The sequence below is a fragment of the Neopelma chrysocephalum genome, unplaced genomic scaffold (assembly GCF_003984885.1).
Source record: "Neopelma chrysocephalum unplaced genomic scaffold, ASM398488v2 Primary Assembly neopelma1_97, whole genome shotgun sequence".
Classification (NCBI taxonomy): Eukaryota; Metazoa; Chordata; class Aves; order Passeriformes; family Pipridae; genus Neopelma; species Neopelma chrysocephalum.
The window spans coordinates 976,349-994,561 of record NW_020897760.1 but is presented as its reverse complement, the minus strand read 5'-3'; the positions used below and the strand labels follow the sequence as shown (position 1 = coordinate 994,561).

At 41.5% G+C, this 18,213-nt stretch overlaps 1 protein-coding gene and 1 long non-coding RNA gene across 3 annotated transcripts in view; one reads left to right on the top strand and one right to left on the bottom strand.

Moving 5' to 3' along the window:
* Positions 1-10,646, top strand: part of LOC113972795 — a 10,662-nt gene extending 16 nt beyond the window's left edge. The window contains exons 1-3 of the long non-coding RNA XR_003536007.1: positions 1-94; positions 1,108-1,175; positions 10,559-10,646. The exon at positions 1-94 is cut by the window's left edge and continues 16 nt beyond it. This is a non-coding gene — a long non-coding RNA (uncharacterized LOC113972795). The remainder of the gene's footprint in view (positions 95-1,107; positions 1,176-10,558) is intronic.
* The window catches only part of ATG4C (autophagy related 4C cysteine peptidase), a 34,658-nt gene continuing 24,158 nt past the window's right edge, over positions 7,714-18,213 (bottom strand). Inside the window, exons 12-13 of one of the 2 annotated variants that reach the window (XM_027694211.1) lie at positions 11,193-11,290; positions 7,714-10,884 (exon numbers count right to left, since the gene is read on the bottom strand). In XM_027694211.1, coding sequence (XP_027550012.1) covers positions 11,240-11,290 — 51 coding nt within the window. In that variant the 3' untranslated portion in view covers positions 7,714-10,884; positions 11,193-11,239. Of the gene's footprint in view, positions 11,291-18,213 lie in introns of both variants that reach the window. The other variant, XM_027694210.1, reaches the window with a different exon arrangement.

Here is an 18,213-nt window from a genome sequence, read left to right as displayed (position 1 = left end):
ACATTTTACAATGGCAGGAAAAGCTGAAACCCCTGGAAATTCAAAATGCTGAGAAGTGAATGTGAGACAGACTATTCTGTTTTCATTTCCCAAGGTGAGAGAAAACCAGAAAGTAGGTAACTTAAAGAAATGTTGCAACATATTTTAGTCTGGTAGAATTCTTACAGTTCAAGGGCTGTTGATCATACTGGGCAAGAAAATTTGCTTTTGAAGATAATACATATCATTTTTCAACTTGATAGTGACCACTCAGTGAACATATAAATCTTAAACAGCTTCACAGCATTTTGAAAGGGATGAACATTCTGCCATTTAGTATAAACACAGCCAAAAATATCCTCTGTCATATTTTGGAAACCCATTTCCCAAGCAGGATGTTTGGGGTGATACATATATATTTGTGAGAGGTAGCAAACAGCCATGTATGGCTGAATGGTGGGAAAAGGAGGGAGGATCCACTGGATGAGGAGTTGGGATGATCTCTCTCTGTCCAGGTATCTCAATAGGAGAGGAAATACTGTCAGTCCCATTTTACAGATTGAAAAGTGAGATTTAGATTAAGTGTCTTGCTCAAATTCACAAAGGCAATGTTTGATACCACTTTGGGTCCTGCATCCTATTTCAGCCTCTTCACGTAACTGCCCTTCCCTTCAGTTGTTGCGAGTCCTCCATCCATTTATTTGACTTTTCTGAATATTGGAAAATTACTTCACAACTGAAGGGAATTCCTGGGTTTAAATGCCCCCAGCACCTTCTGCTATTTCAACATCTAAACTAAAAAATACATCATATATTTTGTTATGATACTATGTGTTTGATGCAAGAAATGTCAGGATACAGTGAATCTCAATGGGCACGCTCATCTCACGTGCACAGTTCCAAAATCTTTTGGAGTAGCATGGTCAGGTAATGTTATTGCAGTGTAATTTTATTTAGTGATGCAGCAATCTATAAAATGGCATTAAATCAAAAATATCTCGGTGTGCAAAAAACAGAAAATGCTGATGTATGACCAAGGTGTGCTTTGCTGGAAAATGCAGAGCTGTTCTGCCAGGGAGGAATAGGTACAACTATTCCATATTTTTCTAGATTTTTATCCATATTCAGGCCTATTGAATCTCAAATTTCTTTTCCATTGAAGGATCAGCTTCAAAGGACACTCAAAGGAATTCAAGGTAAACGCTTCTATTTTTCTTTTTGCAAAAAGAATTGTAATTAAATCTGTTGTTTAGAAGCTATTTAAATTATTTTGTCATTTAAATAATCACCAAAGTATGATAATGCTTTACAGACTACTATGAATATGGGACTTCCCTCTGAGGTTTACATTCTACATATGAGGTGTAGGATGAATGATACCGTTCTCCTGGCATTTAAAAAAATGGAAAATCAGTGAAATGCCTGCTCTGAATGTATAAAAAAAGATACAGAGACTGAGACATTACTCTGCATCATTTTAAAACTAAAGAGAAAAGTGTCTGTCCAAGTACTCCAGAGCCAAAAATAAAAATGGCAGAAATAAAGGCAGAGCTGATCAGTCTCATTTAGGTATCTAAAATTACTGAAATGCAAACAATAAATTAGATGCAGGTTTTAAAGGAAATTGGATATTCAAAATCCTGTTCAGTGCCAAAAGCTATGGGTTATTAGTAACAAAACAAGCAAGATTATAAATTATTTTAGCATCATGTAAAACCTCCCTGCTAGCCTTAGACCAAAGGAGGAAAATACAGATAATCTACCCCGTTCATATCTTGAATAAGCAAATAAACCCCCTAATGGGACTTATTATTTTTGAACAGAGATTCACACGATGCACATATTCCTTGTGATCCCTTCAAATTGCAGTGTTGCCTGAGCAGAAAAAATCCAGGAGTAAGTTGCACTGGTTTTAAACATGTTCCTGTTTTAGCAAATGCTACAACTGAATATTCGGTGACCAAAACTGCTGCACACAGGAAAAAAAAGGCCCAGTCAAGTCTTGCTTCCATGTTAATTTGGGTTTATGTGGTTGGTTTACATATTATTAAAGCCACCCATCTGATCTATAACAGCAGCCCTGCTGACACTGCCTGACCCAGTGTGACAATCTGGATAGAAATTGTAGGGCTGGCTGTTCAATGTCTGTGACTTTAACAGCATTGCTTTGGGCCTGGAATCAATTCTCTCTGTTTACAGACCATTTCACAGCCCTTTACCTGCAACATCACTTGTGTCAGTCCCATAAATACTTTGGTGTATATAATGCTTGAATTAGCATAATGGTTTAGGCACAGAGCTTTAAGCACAAAGAAGGACATGTCAACATGTTCTCTTCACTTAAGCAATTAAGAGCCATTATGCTGCTTCAGTGGAAATATCATCAAGGTTAAAGACAATCCCAAACACCCCTCTAACCTTTTTATTCTAAGTCTAATAAATGAGGCATAGAAATTGAAATGTTAGTAAACAGTGCTACTTGCAAGCTCTTTTTGTATCATGTTTAATCAGACCTCTCATTCACCACTTGTGAAGTGTGAGGGAATGGGCACGTTAACCACAAGTCAAAAGGATTATTTATCCTTTTGCAAAAGCTCACCTCTCTGCAGAGGTTTGGTTTACATCTAATGTCGAGTTCTGGATGCTCTGACATGGCAATGTAAAAAAATAAAGTAAATGTAGGCAAAGGTAACTCACAGACTGGGTCACACAGAGTAATTCTTGCCAAAATCTTTCTTTGTATAAGTGGGTACTGTCTGATTTATTTTAATTTTTTTTTTGAGTGTTTACCCCAGGCTTTGAATTTTTCTCTCTGTGTTACTTAGGAAAACGATTCAGTGGAAATGTGTTACCATAATGCCTTTATTTCTATTTTAAGCTGGGAAAATCCAGCCAAGGCCAGAACAGTTGCTCATGGGTAATTCTGGTGAGATGCAGCACAGGGGAACCGAGGCACTGGATTTTCAGTGCTTGATTTTGGGGTGTCTTGGGTTTTGTTTGTTCTAAATTCATTCTCAGGACTCAGTGCCTTCATTCTGAGGGCTTTGAAAAGTCTTAGGAAAAAATGGGAGAGAAATTGAGCATCTGTAGCAGAGAGAGAGAGAAACCCCTGGTAGGGAAAGGCCCAAGAAGACACAGCACTCCAACAACTATGTTTGTCTACCAAACACCCTCCTCAGCTAAATCCTCCCTTTCCTGCTGCAGTATTTGGAGTATTTCATGTTTGGGAAATACATGAGCTCTGTTGTAGGTTAACATAAATGTTGGAGATGATACAACTTTTATTAATGCTTTGATGAATTTTTAATTTTTTTATTAATGCTTTTATTAAATTTTTAACTAATGTTTGAGTCACTTCCCCAAATCTTTTGGAAAAAGAGAGTGGGTGGGCAGTGTGGGCTCCCTGGGTTTTCTGAAGGCTGTAAAAATTAGATGTGAAGAAACAGTTTGCAGTGTCACCTCCAGTCTTAGAGCTTCTTTTCCTCTGCTTTTTTAAAAGCATATTATTTTCATATGCTTTGAAGAGGACAGTTTGAATCCCTCTGATTTCAGTTTTCAAGAACCTCCCCATGGTCCATGGGAACTTGCTGAATTTCTGTGTGGATCATCTCATCCCTGCCCTCAGCTCCATCCCCTCCCTGCTGCCACTCCAGGCTGGGATATGGCAGCAGCTGGAAATGGATCTTTCACTCCAGGAGAGTTTTAAACAAATCTCACCTTCATTTCAATACTGTCAGCTGAAGCTGCAGACCCAGCAGCCTGGCAGGAGGGAATCGCCTCCTTATTTTATGCCACCACTCAGGACCATCCTGAGATTGCCAGATTACAGCAGAGATTTCCTATGAACCAATTAAGTTGGGCTCACTTTTAAAGGGATCCGGCTATGGCAACTTTATAATTGAGCCATTTTGTTTTGCTCTCAATCAGCTTCAAAAGGAAAGACAAATTGCTCAGGTTGCAGTTTAAAATCTGACAATAATAAGCAAACATGAGAGCCTGGTTGGATCTGCTCCCAGTCCCATATAATAACTTCCTTGGAAGGGTGGTTTGAGATATACAGGAATGCCTGGGGGCTGAGAACTTGATTTTGTTCTCCTCACAAGTCCTGTGATCCGCAATCTCTCACTATATATCAGAGGGTGCTTGGCAGCTTCTCTTGACTAACCATGAGTGTCATCCCATCCTTCAGGTGAGAGGAGCAGGGAGCGTGGCCAGGCTGAGCTGAGGCACCAGTGCATGGCCATCCATGTTCCATAAATCATAGAGGTTGATAAAAAGCTGCAGATTCCTCATTCCAGGGGTACAGTAGCACCAGGGTTTCTGTTCCACATTCAGATCTCATGAGATCTCTCCTATTCTTCCCATGAAGTGATGTTCTTCCATTGCAAGTGTTGCTCCCATGTATCCTGAAGAAAATAGGCTGGAGGAGAGTCGTTGGGTGGAGTTTGGAGCTTGGATGGAAAAACTGTTGTAGAGAGATGAGAGTGATAGGGAAGGGTCACTGCAGAAAGAGGAACAGAGGCAGGACATCATTGCATTCCTATGACACTTTCCTGGCAGATCCCTAAGAGTCCCTTTCCTCTTCCATGTTTAGAGCTCCAAAGATTGGGTTTGGTACCTAGTAACACTTTACCACCTTTTGAGGATCTCAAAGCAGATATTAATTAAGCTCCCAAGCACTTTTGGGAAGGCAGTAAACAGCCCAATTGCCACTTTATAGGAAGGAAATGACCAGCCAAGGTCATCCACGGAAGCCGAGCTTGGAATGGCATGGAGGTGATAAAACAGGGATGACACAGCTGCCTTTTTCCAAAGAGAGATGGCCCAAAATAAGAGCTCATCCGAATTTCTATTCAAATTTGAGGGGAAAAAATGTGCGAAACAATTTATAAGAATTTATCCATCTACACCACAAAATCTCTTCTACGTTTTCCAGCCCTAAATCTGATCCCTCTCATTCCATCCAAGACAGGACCTGTGCTTGATGAATAAACACAGTAGATATTATGCTCCTGGTAGGAGGCTTTGATTGGTAATTTTATTTTATTCTTCTAGCCTGATTTTGTAAGAGAAGATAATGTTAATTCTGACATGTTTTCTTAGCTAAGTATTAGCCTCATTTCCTCATTACCTTTGCGAGGACCAAAACTCTATGGTAGAAATAAGAACCAGAGCAACCTCTGCCTTACTGTGGGAACTGTTTCCTTGGGCTGGAAGTAGCTCAGTAGTTACTTTCCAGGGTTGTGGGACCTGCCACAACAAGTCATTCCATCAAGAAATAGAGAGCAGGCACAGCCACTACCATTCTCATTATTTTATCTCTCTCATTTGTCATTCAAACATCCCTGTCCACTTTCACCATATAAAACCAATTAAAATTGAAATCATGTTCATGTGTTTTGAGGCAAGAGCGACTCCGTGATCATTTGGGTCTACCCAGGCTGTAACAAAGGCTGCCACAGATGCTTATTCCACTTTCTTTTCTGCACAAAGAAATAAAGAGCAGTTGCACAAATGACATGTATGTCAATCTTTAGGTCACAATACTTCCTGCAGTTGTATCCCAAGTAGGAAACATTAAGCTAAAGGCATTTAAGAATTAACAGTCTGTACACACGACAGGAAATGGAGTTTATAAAACAGGTGGATGAAAACCAGTATTCGCTTGCATCACATTAAAGCAAATCCATTTATATTTTATTTCCTATACACTGACTTGATGTGCATTTTAACAGTAATCAGGCTCTGCAGTTCCTGTAGGATTTGGGATATTTGCAGGTGGGTTGGTATGTCCTGGTAGGACTTCAAGGCCAGGTTGGACAGGGCTTGGAGCAACCTGGTCTAGTGGAAGGTGTCCCTGCCTATGGCAGGGAGTGGAACTCGATGAGCTTTAAGGTCACTTCAAACCCAAACCATTCTGTGACTCCATGTTGTGATTCTGTGACCTTCCATGTAAGAAATGATCCATCACAAGAGAAAAGGGAGACGCTGTCCAGAAAATTCTATACTTCACCAGCCAAGGGTTTGTCTTTCTACCCTGAATTTACATATAGGTCACAGGATTCTTTGGTAATGCTATAAGTTGTACTTCAACCCAGGGAAAAGTTAGTGCCTGGTGCTCCAGGCAGTGGCAGTTCCCTGGATTTTTGTCCAACTGCTCCCTTGTATCAGTATTGCCATCCTGGGTGCAGATTAACCATGATTGAAACAACGCCCATTGGAAGCCTTAAAACCTTAACCACCAGTTTTACTTCTAAAATAAAGTAAACTGCCAAAAGTTCTGATAAAAGCGACAATTTATATTTTTAAGTAGTATGTCCGGAATTTTCCTATAGCTGTAGACAAAGGAATTCTTACCCAGATAAGTATAAGAGCACCAATAAATTTAAGGTAGCTTATGCAAGTTAGGCACTAATGAATGTCATCTTCTGTTTTGTCATGAAAAAAGATCTTTCTGCTGCTAAAGGAGACTGATTTAGATTATGAATAGCTGTAGTGATTTGCAAAAATGGCTCCAGAGAGATAGACTGAGATTCCATATACTCATGGCACTTGAGGTTTCTGCCCTTTTTGTTGAAAATTAATTTGTCCTGTGGGTTATTGGATCCTAGCTCAGCCAATGTATATTGCTCAGTCATCACAAATTTACTTAAAATTTAGTGTAGCTGAAGTTCATTCAACAAGACGAAAGTCCACACTTGAAAGCTTCTAAAAATCTTTTTAAAAAACTGGCTGCTGATGTAATTGAAAGCACTGGGGTTGAGGTGGATTTACGAAGTGTTTTGCAGGTATCAATAAATGGTTTCTTATATTAGAGAGACTCTCCAGTTTCCTCTTCAGATGGTGAAAACAAATGGGTGGTTTCTGTCCCCTTGGTGCAGGGGGCTTTTAGTGGGTTTGCCCCAGTCTTACATTCCTAAAATGAGAAATGCCTGGGAACATATACTACAGCTTCCTACACTATTTCTTTAATTTGACACATATTCTTTTTTATGGAATAGAGAGAGAAACTCTGGTTATAAAATGTCAAATGCCTCCCCTTTCATACCATTTCTTTCCTTTTTTTTTCACTTCTTTTTTCCGCCCCTTTCTTTTCTTTGTGTGCCTTTGATGTATGAGTAGAAATTTCATTTGTATTCTTGGAATCCCCATCTGAGTTTTCACTCTCACTTCTTAGGATTAAACATTGCCTTTGCTTGTAAATTTGATGTCCCAAATAGGTTAAGGTTAAAAAAAAATTCTAATTCTGTTCAAATCAGCTTCTTGTTTAAATTAAAAGGCTGTAACTAATTTGATTGATGGGTCCAAGTCATCTGTTTGCCCCACTTGGTGAATCTGTGGAATAGGGACTGGGGGTAAAGGTTTTCAGACACAAAACCATACAGAGGTAACTGGGGTGCAACACCCACGTGGGCAAGGATGTAAAGAGGGTGATTAAAGAATAATCAGATATTAAACAGTCACAGCAAAGTGGCTTTTCATTAACTATAAAGATAAAAATCTTCTCAACGAGGAATAATTCTCCTTATTTAAAGCTTTATCAAAAACAGTTTTACGTCTCTTTTAAATGATGGGGATTTTAAAAAAGAAAAATATAAAGGCAACTGAAACTGGTGGCACATGGGAAAAGCTCATTTTGTGCACAACCCCCATGGGTGGTTCCCAAGCAGTAAATCTATAAACACTTTGTGTTCTTTCTACCAGGAATTATGAATTAAAAAAGACAAACAAAGATTTAAAATTCAGTTTAAATTTAATAATAAAACCACTTCATATACATCTCATTAAAATATGAGGAAATAGGAATAAAAATCTGCACAGTCCAAATCTCTCAGGTAGTTCAGGTGGCTATTTTTTATATTTCTTTTTTTTCCCCCTGGCTCTAGTGATAGATCTGAACACAAGTGATCAAGTTTAAGCTCTGAGACTCCCATCTCTTTGCTTGATACACAAGGCTTATACAATTGCAGGAAATGAAATACAGTGAGATAACCAAATCATGACACAATGGACTGGAAATTTTAGATTAATAAACCTCTTTCGGAAGAGAACTAAATAACTTTTACAGTTTTATCTGTGGCTATTTGTTTCTTTGAAGATTTATGGTCCTTGCAACAGATATGCATCTTATCCTTCACTCTTCAGATTAAAGGCAGATGATTTTAAACAGGCTCCTGACTGGCATGAGCTGGAATTGCAGATGATTTTCCTTTAAAAAAATGCTAAAAGTGAACTTGCAAGTCAAATGAGAATATCATTGCATATGTCAGAGGGGGCTGAGGATAAAATCTACATGCAGCTAAACAAGATCTAATCCTTATTATCACAAGCAGGGATCCTTAGGCAGAGCTTTACCAGCCACGTGCAAACCCTTAATGAGGAATTACAACTTTTCCTGCTGCTGCTGCTGCTTTAATTGATTGATGCTAAAAGTTTAGAAACTCAAATCTAAGGCGCTCTCACAAAGCTCCTTTAACCAAGCCTTCCCTTTGAAAGCGGGCTCCTCAATTGGAACTGGCAGCCCACATTTTTAGGTTTCAAGCAGCTCTGTCATTCCAGGAGGAATGTGTCTGCCACTTCACACGATAGCCCGGGCTGAAAGACATGTACTTTGAATCAGAGAATCAATAGAACACTTAATGGACAATTAGGAGAACAGCTGTAGGACTGTCAAAGGCCCATCTGTACACGGCTCCCAGAGCCTGGGCTGGACAGCGAGCTCAGCTCAGCGCCCCGGGGCACAGCCCGGCCCCCTCCCACCCACAGCTCCTGCTGATAAAGTATTCCTGTTTCATTACAAATTTTAACACGTGTAGAAAATTATGGAAATTGCTCGGGCCATTTGTCAACTTATATCATGTGAATTGATCAATAAATTTCGCCACTTTGTTGTTAATGTAGATAAATTTTGGCATTTAATTAAGCCACAGCGAAAACGCGGCCACTTTTAATTTCGGCAGATGCTGCCTTTTCATCTGTAATACAGGGGTACATTGGCAAATACAATCCAGCTAAATATTTATAGACAACATGACAATTCCTAAAAGAGTTATCATCAATGATCTTGGTTCTGAAGCAATTAGCATTGTTTGAAAGAGCTCGTGTGGAAAGCTGGAATAAATTCTGAGCAGCAGATGAAGTTCTGGCTATGCAGGTACATTGAATATATAAAGCAAATAAATCTACATGTTATAAACACTTATGCCTACACTGATTATTACAGGAATACTGTTCTACAGTATATATGGGTATGAACATGGAAATGTATGTGCACAAACACGGAAATTCTGACAAGCCAAAGTACAAATTCCCACATCCATGAATATTTGTGCTCTCCATATAACATGTTTACAGATCTCTCTGAATTAGACTTGTATAGTGATATTATCTTTTTAGCAAAAATATAATGAGAGAGACTGAGCTCAGGAAGTCACATCACAGAAGGAAACATCTCACATATAAACACTTTATGTAGGAGCACTAAGAGTTGACAAAAGCATTGCCATTCATAACAATAAATGTATTTAACTTTTTAAAATAACAACTAAATTTTGAAACCACGACAATCAGGGATCAGCCTTTAAACTTCCAGATATTTTTTAAGCACACACAGGTTTGGCCAGACAATAAGCAACATAAATGAACATTTTAGGCTTTCTACATGGCCTTAGGGAGCCCAGGATGAAATCCTGCCTCTGACAGCCAGAGGCCCCAGACACAGCACTCAGCAGCAAGACTTGACATGATGAACTGCTGAGGCTCATCTGAGTGGGGAGGGGGAGTGGGCCTGGTGCTGATATTTCCAGTGCCCCTGGGGTAGGAAAAGCCTTGAAATCCCATTGCTGGTTCTGCTATAATCCCCCTGACCGAGCAGGCTCCCGCCCTGACCTGCAGTTTTTTGCTACAGAACTTGTTTATCATTTAGAGGACACTGGTGCTGCAGCAGGAACTTGTGTAGGGAGAAACCAGGGAACAGGGAAATCAGTGGTGCTCACACCCTCTGATCCTCATGAAGGACAGTTCGGCATCTTCCCACACTGCCACAATCCCATATTCCAGCACTAGGCAGAGGGCAGACATCCAGCACTCCTGTAAAATTCCTTTTGTTTGACTCCATTGTGGATTTCTCTGTTTTCACTGCTGGGTAAAATCATCCAACTTGACAAGAAGAAAAAAAAAAAGAGTGCACTCAGACACACCAATCATTTTTAAAGTGGAGTCTCCGGGTTTGTGGATTTGTCACCACTGCAGCGTGTTTTATTTTCAGGTTTTCAGAGAAACTGGTCAGCAGATTTCCTGAAGTTGTTGGGGAGTGTAGGGCAGAAGACTGGAATACTGTTCAGACTGAGACTAACTGGCTTTTAGCCGAGGATTTGCAATTCACAGAAACAGAACAGGGAATCCAAATGCAGTAACTGTGGTATTTGAACCAAAGGGAAATCTGGACAGGACAGAATATACTCCATAAATATAGAACATTCTAACCAAATCTTGAGTCATTGAAATTATCTCATTGGCCTTTCCTCTCAAAGAGAAAGCTTTGTCTCAGTTTACCAAGGCTTTTTTTTGCATTTCACAGCATTGCGTTTACTCTTCCTGGACTGGATCAACATGAGTTCATCAGTGCATGCCCCAGATTCCTGTTCCTGATGGCACCACGATGCAGGATCTCCTCTTGCTGAGGAGAAGGTTTCACATCCAGGCTCTCAGTGCACAGAGATGGGCTCTCTGTGCCCAGGCTGCCTGCACAGAGATGGGCTCTCCTGACATGGATACACTCCCCAAACCTCCAAAGAGCCTGTGCATAGGTACCTACAAGCACTCACCTGTACACCAGGAGGAGATCCAGAGGGATGGTGATGGGTCTCTGCAGCTTCATCCCACAAGTCGTAACTTGTCCATGACCTGATGTGGAGAGAGGCCTGTTGAGATCGTCTGTGTGAGGTAATTTTTATCTTTTCCTGTGGCCCACGCATTTAATGACAAACTTTTTTCTGTTGAAATTAGAAGAAATTTGGACAAAAAGCAAACTTAAAGGTCTAAAGAATTCTCCCTGTTATCTGCTGCAGTTCAATGTCACGTGCACCTGTAGTGGGTCAATGGTGACCCCCAGTGCTGAGCTGTTGTGACACTCACCCTCTCTCCCCATTTCTGCAGAGCATGAAAGGATCCATCCCAACCCCTGGCACAGCACCAAGCCCCTGAACACCAACCTGGCAACCACAGATCCATCATGGAAATTGGCCTTGCTGTAGTGTCTTCAGGGGTGAGGTGAAAAATGCTTGGCAGTTTGAGGCAGCACTGCTTGTTTCTGATGGAATTATATGGAATATTTATTAGTTCTTCATGGTAAAGACCTAAACTCTGGATAGGAGGGGATCACACCACAAAGAGGAACAAAAAAGTCTATTAAACAATCTTTGTTTTTTAAAAATCTCAATAACAATGACCCCCATTTGTCTGTTTCACCAGTGGAGCATTTTTGTGGGAGATCCCTATTTATCTGATTTATTAGAAATGCTCCATTGAGACAGAAAGCATTTTTCTAATAAACCTAGAGGTTAGCACCATTGTTTGCAGTACAGCTGACCCTTGGATTTGCTGTAAAACCAGAATCATTAGAAATGCTCCATGGGTTATATTGGAGCATTTCTAATGAAACAGAGGGTCAGCTCTATTGAAATAATGTAAAATATCCAGATTCATGAGAAAAACTCTATTGAAATGCACGGAGCGTTTCTAATAAATCCAGATTTTAGTGGAGCTCAACCCTGAATCCATTAAAACCTTATGAAAAAATAGTTCCTGAGCATGCACCTGAAGGACTTTTTTTCTGTGTTAATCTCTCATTTATTTTAAAATGTGTTGTAAAAATAGCAAAAGGCATCAGTGAAAATTTGTTATTTAAAGTCTGCCATTCCCTCTCCTTACACAGGAGCAGAGCCACTGCTGGCACCAGGACACAGCCCTGGAACCCCAGAGCTTCAAGCAGCTTCCAGGGAGAGGGACGAGGAATAATAGACAACCCTGGGTTTACTGTAGTCTGTCCCACATTAGGCACATTCCAAGTGGGAATAAGTGTTGTGAGAGTTACAGAGCTCCAGGCTGGAAGTGTCTAGAGAGGAGCTGCTGGTTGAGAGCTCCTGGGAATCTCAGTCTTTCCTCAGTGTGGAATTGTAGGAGTGATCCTGGTTTTCTCCACAGCCACTTAACAGGGTCTGGAGCATTGCTGGTGTTAATTCCCAGGAGATTGTTTTCTGGGAGCCTAAAGTGTCTTTACTCATAGTTGTAGCAGAGGATCTCTCCATGGTTTATGAAGGAGCATCACAACTAAAAGCCTCACTAGGAGACACAGGTGTGATGCACTTTGGGCACATGTCCTGGGATCAGTTCCCAGGCACCTTGAGGCTTTCACAGTTTACAGGTGTAATGGCTGATGGAGAGATTACACTACACATAAAGAGAAACCACAGCCTGCTTTCCCCTGCAAATCAGATATTTATTCTTAATTTACAATCACAAGGCCAGCAATAGAATGAGATTTTTTTATTACCACCAAGCTCAGTTGGCTTTCTGTACCATTTTTACTGGACAACACTATTCAAAGCCTGGTGGACTTCCAAGTTTACTTTAAGGCAGATTCAGCCACTGTAATCTTCTAAAAGTATGTCCTAAAGATGAGATGGTTCTGGCTTAATGCAGTGTTAGGCTTTGTCCTTGCCATGGAGCTAAATCACACACCCATGGCAGGTGACACCTTTAACCCACAACATAACAAGAGAATTAAAAGTTGGCAGATTTATTTTAAGGGCTTGCACGAGTCAGCCCCTCAGTGCCTCCCTTGGATGGTCAAACCCCTCCTCAGAGCAGAGTTGAAGAGAATTTTGTCAGTTTTGCAAATGAACTTCTTGTGAACGTTGCTGTGGCAAGTTTTCATGATGATGATGGTGATGATGATGCTGATGCTCACTTTTCTCTTTTTTTCTAAGCTAATGCTTTATTATTGCACCTCTTACCTTCTACCTGCTTTACAGGTACAGCACGGCATGTACCAGCCAGGTACAACTCTGGGGAAGAATTTGGAGAAGGGTTTGGATCGGTAACCTTCTGACAATCCCCTGCCCTGAGGTAACATATCCCAAAACTCTGAAATCAAAGGCCACAGGGATGACTGGATTTATGGGCTCAGTCAGTAGACCGTGAGTGAATGGGTTCCTAAACCTGCTGCAGGAGGTGAAAGAGCTGGATTGCTCAGGCCAGGATTGATCAGAGCAATGTTATGTTGGGCTGTTTCTGGCTGATGATTATGATGATTGTCTGAAGGCAGGGTAGAGGAAGGTTTGGACATCACTGTGTAAGAGAAGCAGCAGCATTTGAACTGTAAAACTCTCCCAGCAGCACCAAGAGTGGGAACTGCACTGAGTCCTGAGCCCTCGGGGGACCTGGGGACATGGATGGGCTTGGCAGCACTGGGGGAATGGTTGGACTCGATGGTCTTGAAGTGCCTTTCCAACCCAAAAGATTCCATGATTCTATGATTCTAATCCATGGAGCTCTGTAGCCCAGGTCCCAGCTTCAAAGCCACTGTAGGACATTATAAAAGCTTCTTTTTAGCTCAAGGGCACTGAAAACCAGCAAACCAGTTTTGGACAAAGGAGAACCTCCTCTGTGCTGTGTGACCTGACCCTCCCATCCTGCACATCCCAGGGGCTGCCACAGCAGGGGGGTGTGAGCAGGGCTGCAAAGCCCTCAAGCACCTTCCCCCTTTTGCAGCTTTACAGCCAACCTTAAACGTGTTTCAGAATAGTTTGCTTTAAATTAGGCATGGAAAGACAATACATCCACCACATCCCCTTACAAGGCTGTTCAAGGAACTAGGCTTGTGTGTGTCGTAGGGTTTTATAGTAACATTCTGTCTCCAGGTCCCCCTGCTTTCAGCAAACAGCAGAGGAGCTGGCTCACCTCAGTTCTGTTTATTTTATGAATGCACACACTCAGCTTGTCAGTTTATGGTGCTGCTCCTTTTGCTGCTTTGTACCCACACACACACATAGATATAAAATGTATATGAAAAGTATATTATTATAATTCTATCTCAACAGATTTAATTCTTAAATGCTACATATACTTGTTTAATCTCTCATTTTAGAAGTAGGAAAGGTTAGATTATAACATCAGGTTAGCTCTCTTTGAAGCAGGTAATAATTAAGTTGATTCACTGTTGCAATTACTGTCAAATCCCCCTTAATTACCACGGATTTTATAGCAGCTTCATTATACGTCTGCTGTAATGCATTGTGGCCCAAAGGAGAAGTGTTGCAGGAAATTCTGCATAGCATGTATAATTCTAACCTGCAGTTAAAGCTTCTAGTGAAAGCCTCTGCACTAAATTTATCTTTTTTTGACACTTTCCCCCCTATTATTTAAGGCAGTTGAGCTGGAGTAACACCACTAAAATACACCCCTAACTTCCTAAGTGAAAATTGATCTCTTCACAGGTATTAGGGATAAAAATGGAGAAATTATAAAATTAGCAGCGACTGATTCTTGGGAAACTGCTTGGCAACAATGAAGAGCACTTCTGGTCTGGTGTCACAGAGGGAGAAAACTTCTGCCCTATCCTGTGAGTCGGGTACCCCTGAACAACCCCTCCTCACTGGAGAAATCCCATTGAACACAGCTTTTAAGGCAGCAAGAATTTGCTGGAGCAGTCTGCTATCCATGAATATTTTCATCCATTGTTCCTTTTACATTTTATAAACTGAATTTTCAAAGCAACTCTCCTTTTGAACTGACCTTCCCACTAACTTTTGGAACAACACAGCCTCGTGAAACTGCTGCTTTATGGCTCACGTGTCACTGCTTGTTTCCATTGGAAAAATCTTTACAAATCAGAGGCTGTAAATTGAGCCTGCAACAGTTCAAAACAGATAACTGAATAATGTGTCCCATGGATTCTCTTGCAACGAAGGAATTTACTCCCCAGCATACATTAGATGCAGAAAGGGCTCCAGTGTCAGTGACACTATTGGCAGCTGTGTTAACAGTGAAGGAGCTGGCTTTGTACAGCAGCACAGTTATTAAATTTCTCCAGAGACCATGACTCATTAATCAAATATTCATACATCTCTGTAAATACACACTGAACAGAGAATACCCTCAGAGCTGAGCATCCCAGCACAAGTGCTCTTTCATGTGCCTCTGACAGAGCCCTGAGAACATGCGGTCATGTTTTGCATTTCTAATGCCGTGTGTGCTCCGGAGCACCCCGATCCCTAAAAACAGAACACAAATGATCTTACTGATCCCAAGTGTTACACAGGCACAATTAAAATTGCTTCACTATGGCTTCATACCATCTTTTTAAAAGTGAGGACAGTGAATCGATTCTTCTGTTCTTTGTTTACCATCAGACAAGTAACTTTTTCCCATACGGATGGAGAAACCCAAGGCCATGCTCCTATTAACACAAGAATTTGTATTAGCATGGAAACAACAAACCAATGGTTGGACTGTGAAGGCCAAAAAACTTGATATATTTGCAAAGACATGAGCTTGGATTTAAAAAATGCTGTATTTTGTGTTCCCTCACTGCCATGCAAAGGCACATTTCACCTGCTCCAGGGCAGGCACAGATGCAGCTGAAGTTTCAGCCTTGGTGAGGTTGAGATCACATTTCAGAGCTGAAGCATCTCTGTGATCAGCTGAAGCTCTTCCCCATAAGCCTTTGAAACAATTCAGTTTTCTGTTGGAATTCCCCATCCTAATTCCTGTCCAGGACTTTGGTTTTTGACTGTTGCAAGTTCTGATTTTCTCTCCTGATTCAGGCTTGCTGTGGTTGAAACAGTCAGATGCCTTCATAAAGGTTTTTTTGTAAATGGGGATGATCACATTGCTAAATGTAGGATTTTAAAGTTCTGAACTGTTGTGCTCTGCTTAACTCAAGGGAACAAGGGAATGGAAGGGAACAACCTGAGTCTTCAAGTCCAACTCACGGAAAGCATGGCCAGCACAGAATCCCAAATGATTTTGGTAAGAGCAGGAGATTTACAGATAAATCCTGGAAAGAAGTGAATCTCAGATTATATTCCTTTATAGTTTTTATAGGCTGGGACATAGAATTCACTTCTGGAACCAGTCCTTAATTGCAGATTTTGAAGGGAAATTTGCATAAAATCCTTATGGCCCAGTTTAAGGATTGAACTCTGATCCAAAAATACTTCTTTTTTTAGTTCCCTTCCTAATAAATACAGATGCTCTCACTTAAGCACCTCCACAGTTCCTACCACATTCATTTCAGTGCATTTTAATTTTCTTTAACAAGGCTTGACATTTACATTTTAGAAAGAAAATCCTCTCCTATATTTAATTAGGGCACTGATTGAGACAGGATGGCAATAACCTCCTGCACTTCTGTGCAAGACAGAACCCCCACCTTGCTGCAGGAGCCAGAACGTGCCGAAAAAGCTGGTTTGGGTATCTGCTGTGTGTAAACAGCACGAGGCTGTACTTGCAATCCCCTTTGCCTCCTGTCCTCTCAACCCTGGGCATCCTACAAGTGATCCCACTCCCCTGCATGACCTTATCCACTGACCCAGCAAGATGCTGGGTGTGGATAATACCTAAACCATTGACTTTAACAGTGTTCCCTTGGGGCACAGGCATTCACCAGGAGGATCAGAGTGTAGGAAAGGAGGAGATGGAAAGTAAGAGTAATGTGTGAATGCTGAGCAGAGCTCACAAAGCCCTGCTTTAACACAGCCTAAACACCCACCAGAGCTGGGTGAAAACAGCAAACATTTATTTGAGCATCTTCTTGCATAAATAAAACCCTGCTGATTTGCTTTGATGGCATTTACGAGCACATTTATTCATAAACATTAGAGTGAGCAAGTTTTTATTTGCAGGAGTGTTCATGGAAAACAAAAGCCTCATGAATTCTGGTGTGAATAAATACCAGAGAGCTCTCACTTGAGCAGGGCTCCTGCAGTCATTAAGTAAAGCTCTTTTTACTATTCACACCGTGGATCCAAACAATTACAGCTGCCCGTGAACTGCTTACAAACAGGGAAGGGAACTGTTTGTAGAGCTCAGCTCATCCAATCAGGCAACAGAACCATCTCATGGAGACACCAAACCACAGGGCCAAATCATGAGGGCCAGATCCTGACTCCTTCAAATGCCTCTTTTCATGTTTCTGTCAAGGCAAATAAGACATCAACATTTTAAGATCCCTTTATATAATACTGGCACAGCCTAACCAAGCTGCTGGGAGGCTGTAACACCTTGGTGCTGCCAGAGGCTCCAGCCACGGGGATCCTGTAAGGAGTGCTGGGCTGAAATCCTTCTCAGTGTGGTACCTGACTGTGCTCCACGGCCTCCTATGCAGGCCGAGGGAAATGCATCCCATAGTAATCAGCTGAGGGTGCTAAAGGGCCATGAAATAACCTGGTATGTTTGCCCTCTTGGAGGCTCCTGTGGCAGAAGGAGAGCTGGTGCTCTGGCCTCCCCAAAATGCCCCCTCACCTTGGATGGAATCGTTGCACAAACAGAACCCAGGGTGGGCTGGATTTCAAACCTGCTGTTTGTGCTCATTTGTGGCATTATTGACCTTTCATAACTCACTGATGGTCGCTTTTCATCCCATCATTCCCTTTAAGAGATTGTCAATAACTCTGGAAATAAATCAGGTCTCTGGAGTGAGGCCATTTTCCTACTGTAATTAAAGGAGAACAGGAGATCCCTTCCATGCCTCCCCACACGCCCTGTTGTGTCCTCTGGCTGCACTGGGCACAACTGAACTGCTCTGGGTTTGGAGGGGTAAGTTAAAGAAAAAAAACTAAAAAGACAGTAACAAATCAGGGTGGGCTCAGTTTTCCAGCTTTGCTGAAGCACAGGCAACAGCAGAGAAAGAAAATAAGTCTTTAAAGAGAGGCATCACAACCCCCCCTGGATGGGGCTTGGTCTCATGGAAGGTGTCCCTGCCCTGCAGGGGGTGGAACAAGATGAGCTTTAAGGTCCCTTCCAACCCAAACCAGTCTCACTCTGTGATTCTGTGAAATAAGCAATTCTGCTGGTACCAGGCTCTGTTTCTCTCCAAGGTCATCTGTCTCTACCAACATCAGTAAATAAATCCCTCTCCTAAATGGCCGTTCTAGAAATTTCCATTTCATGAGTCAGTATGGGGCAAAACCAGCCTTTCAGTCTCTCCTTTCCCAAGAGCCATCCCTTGTG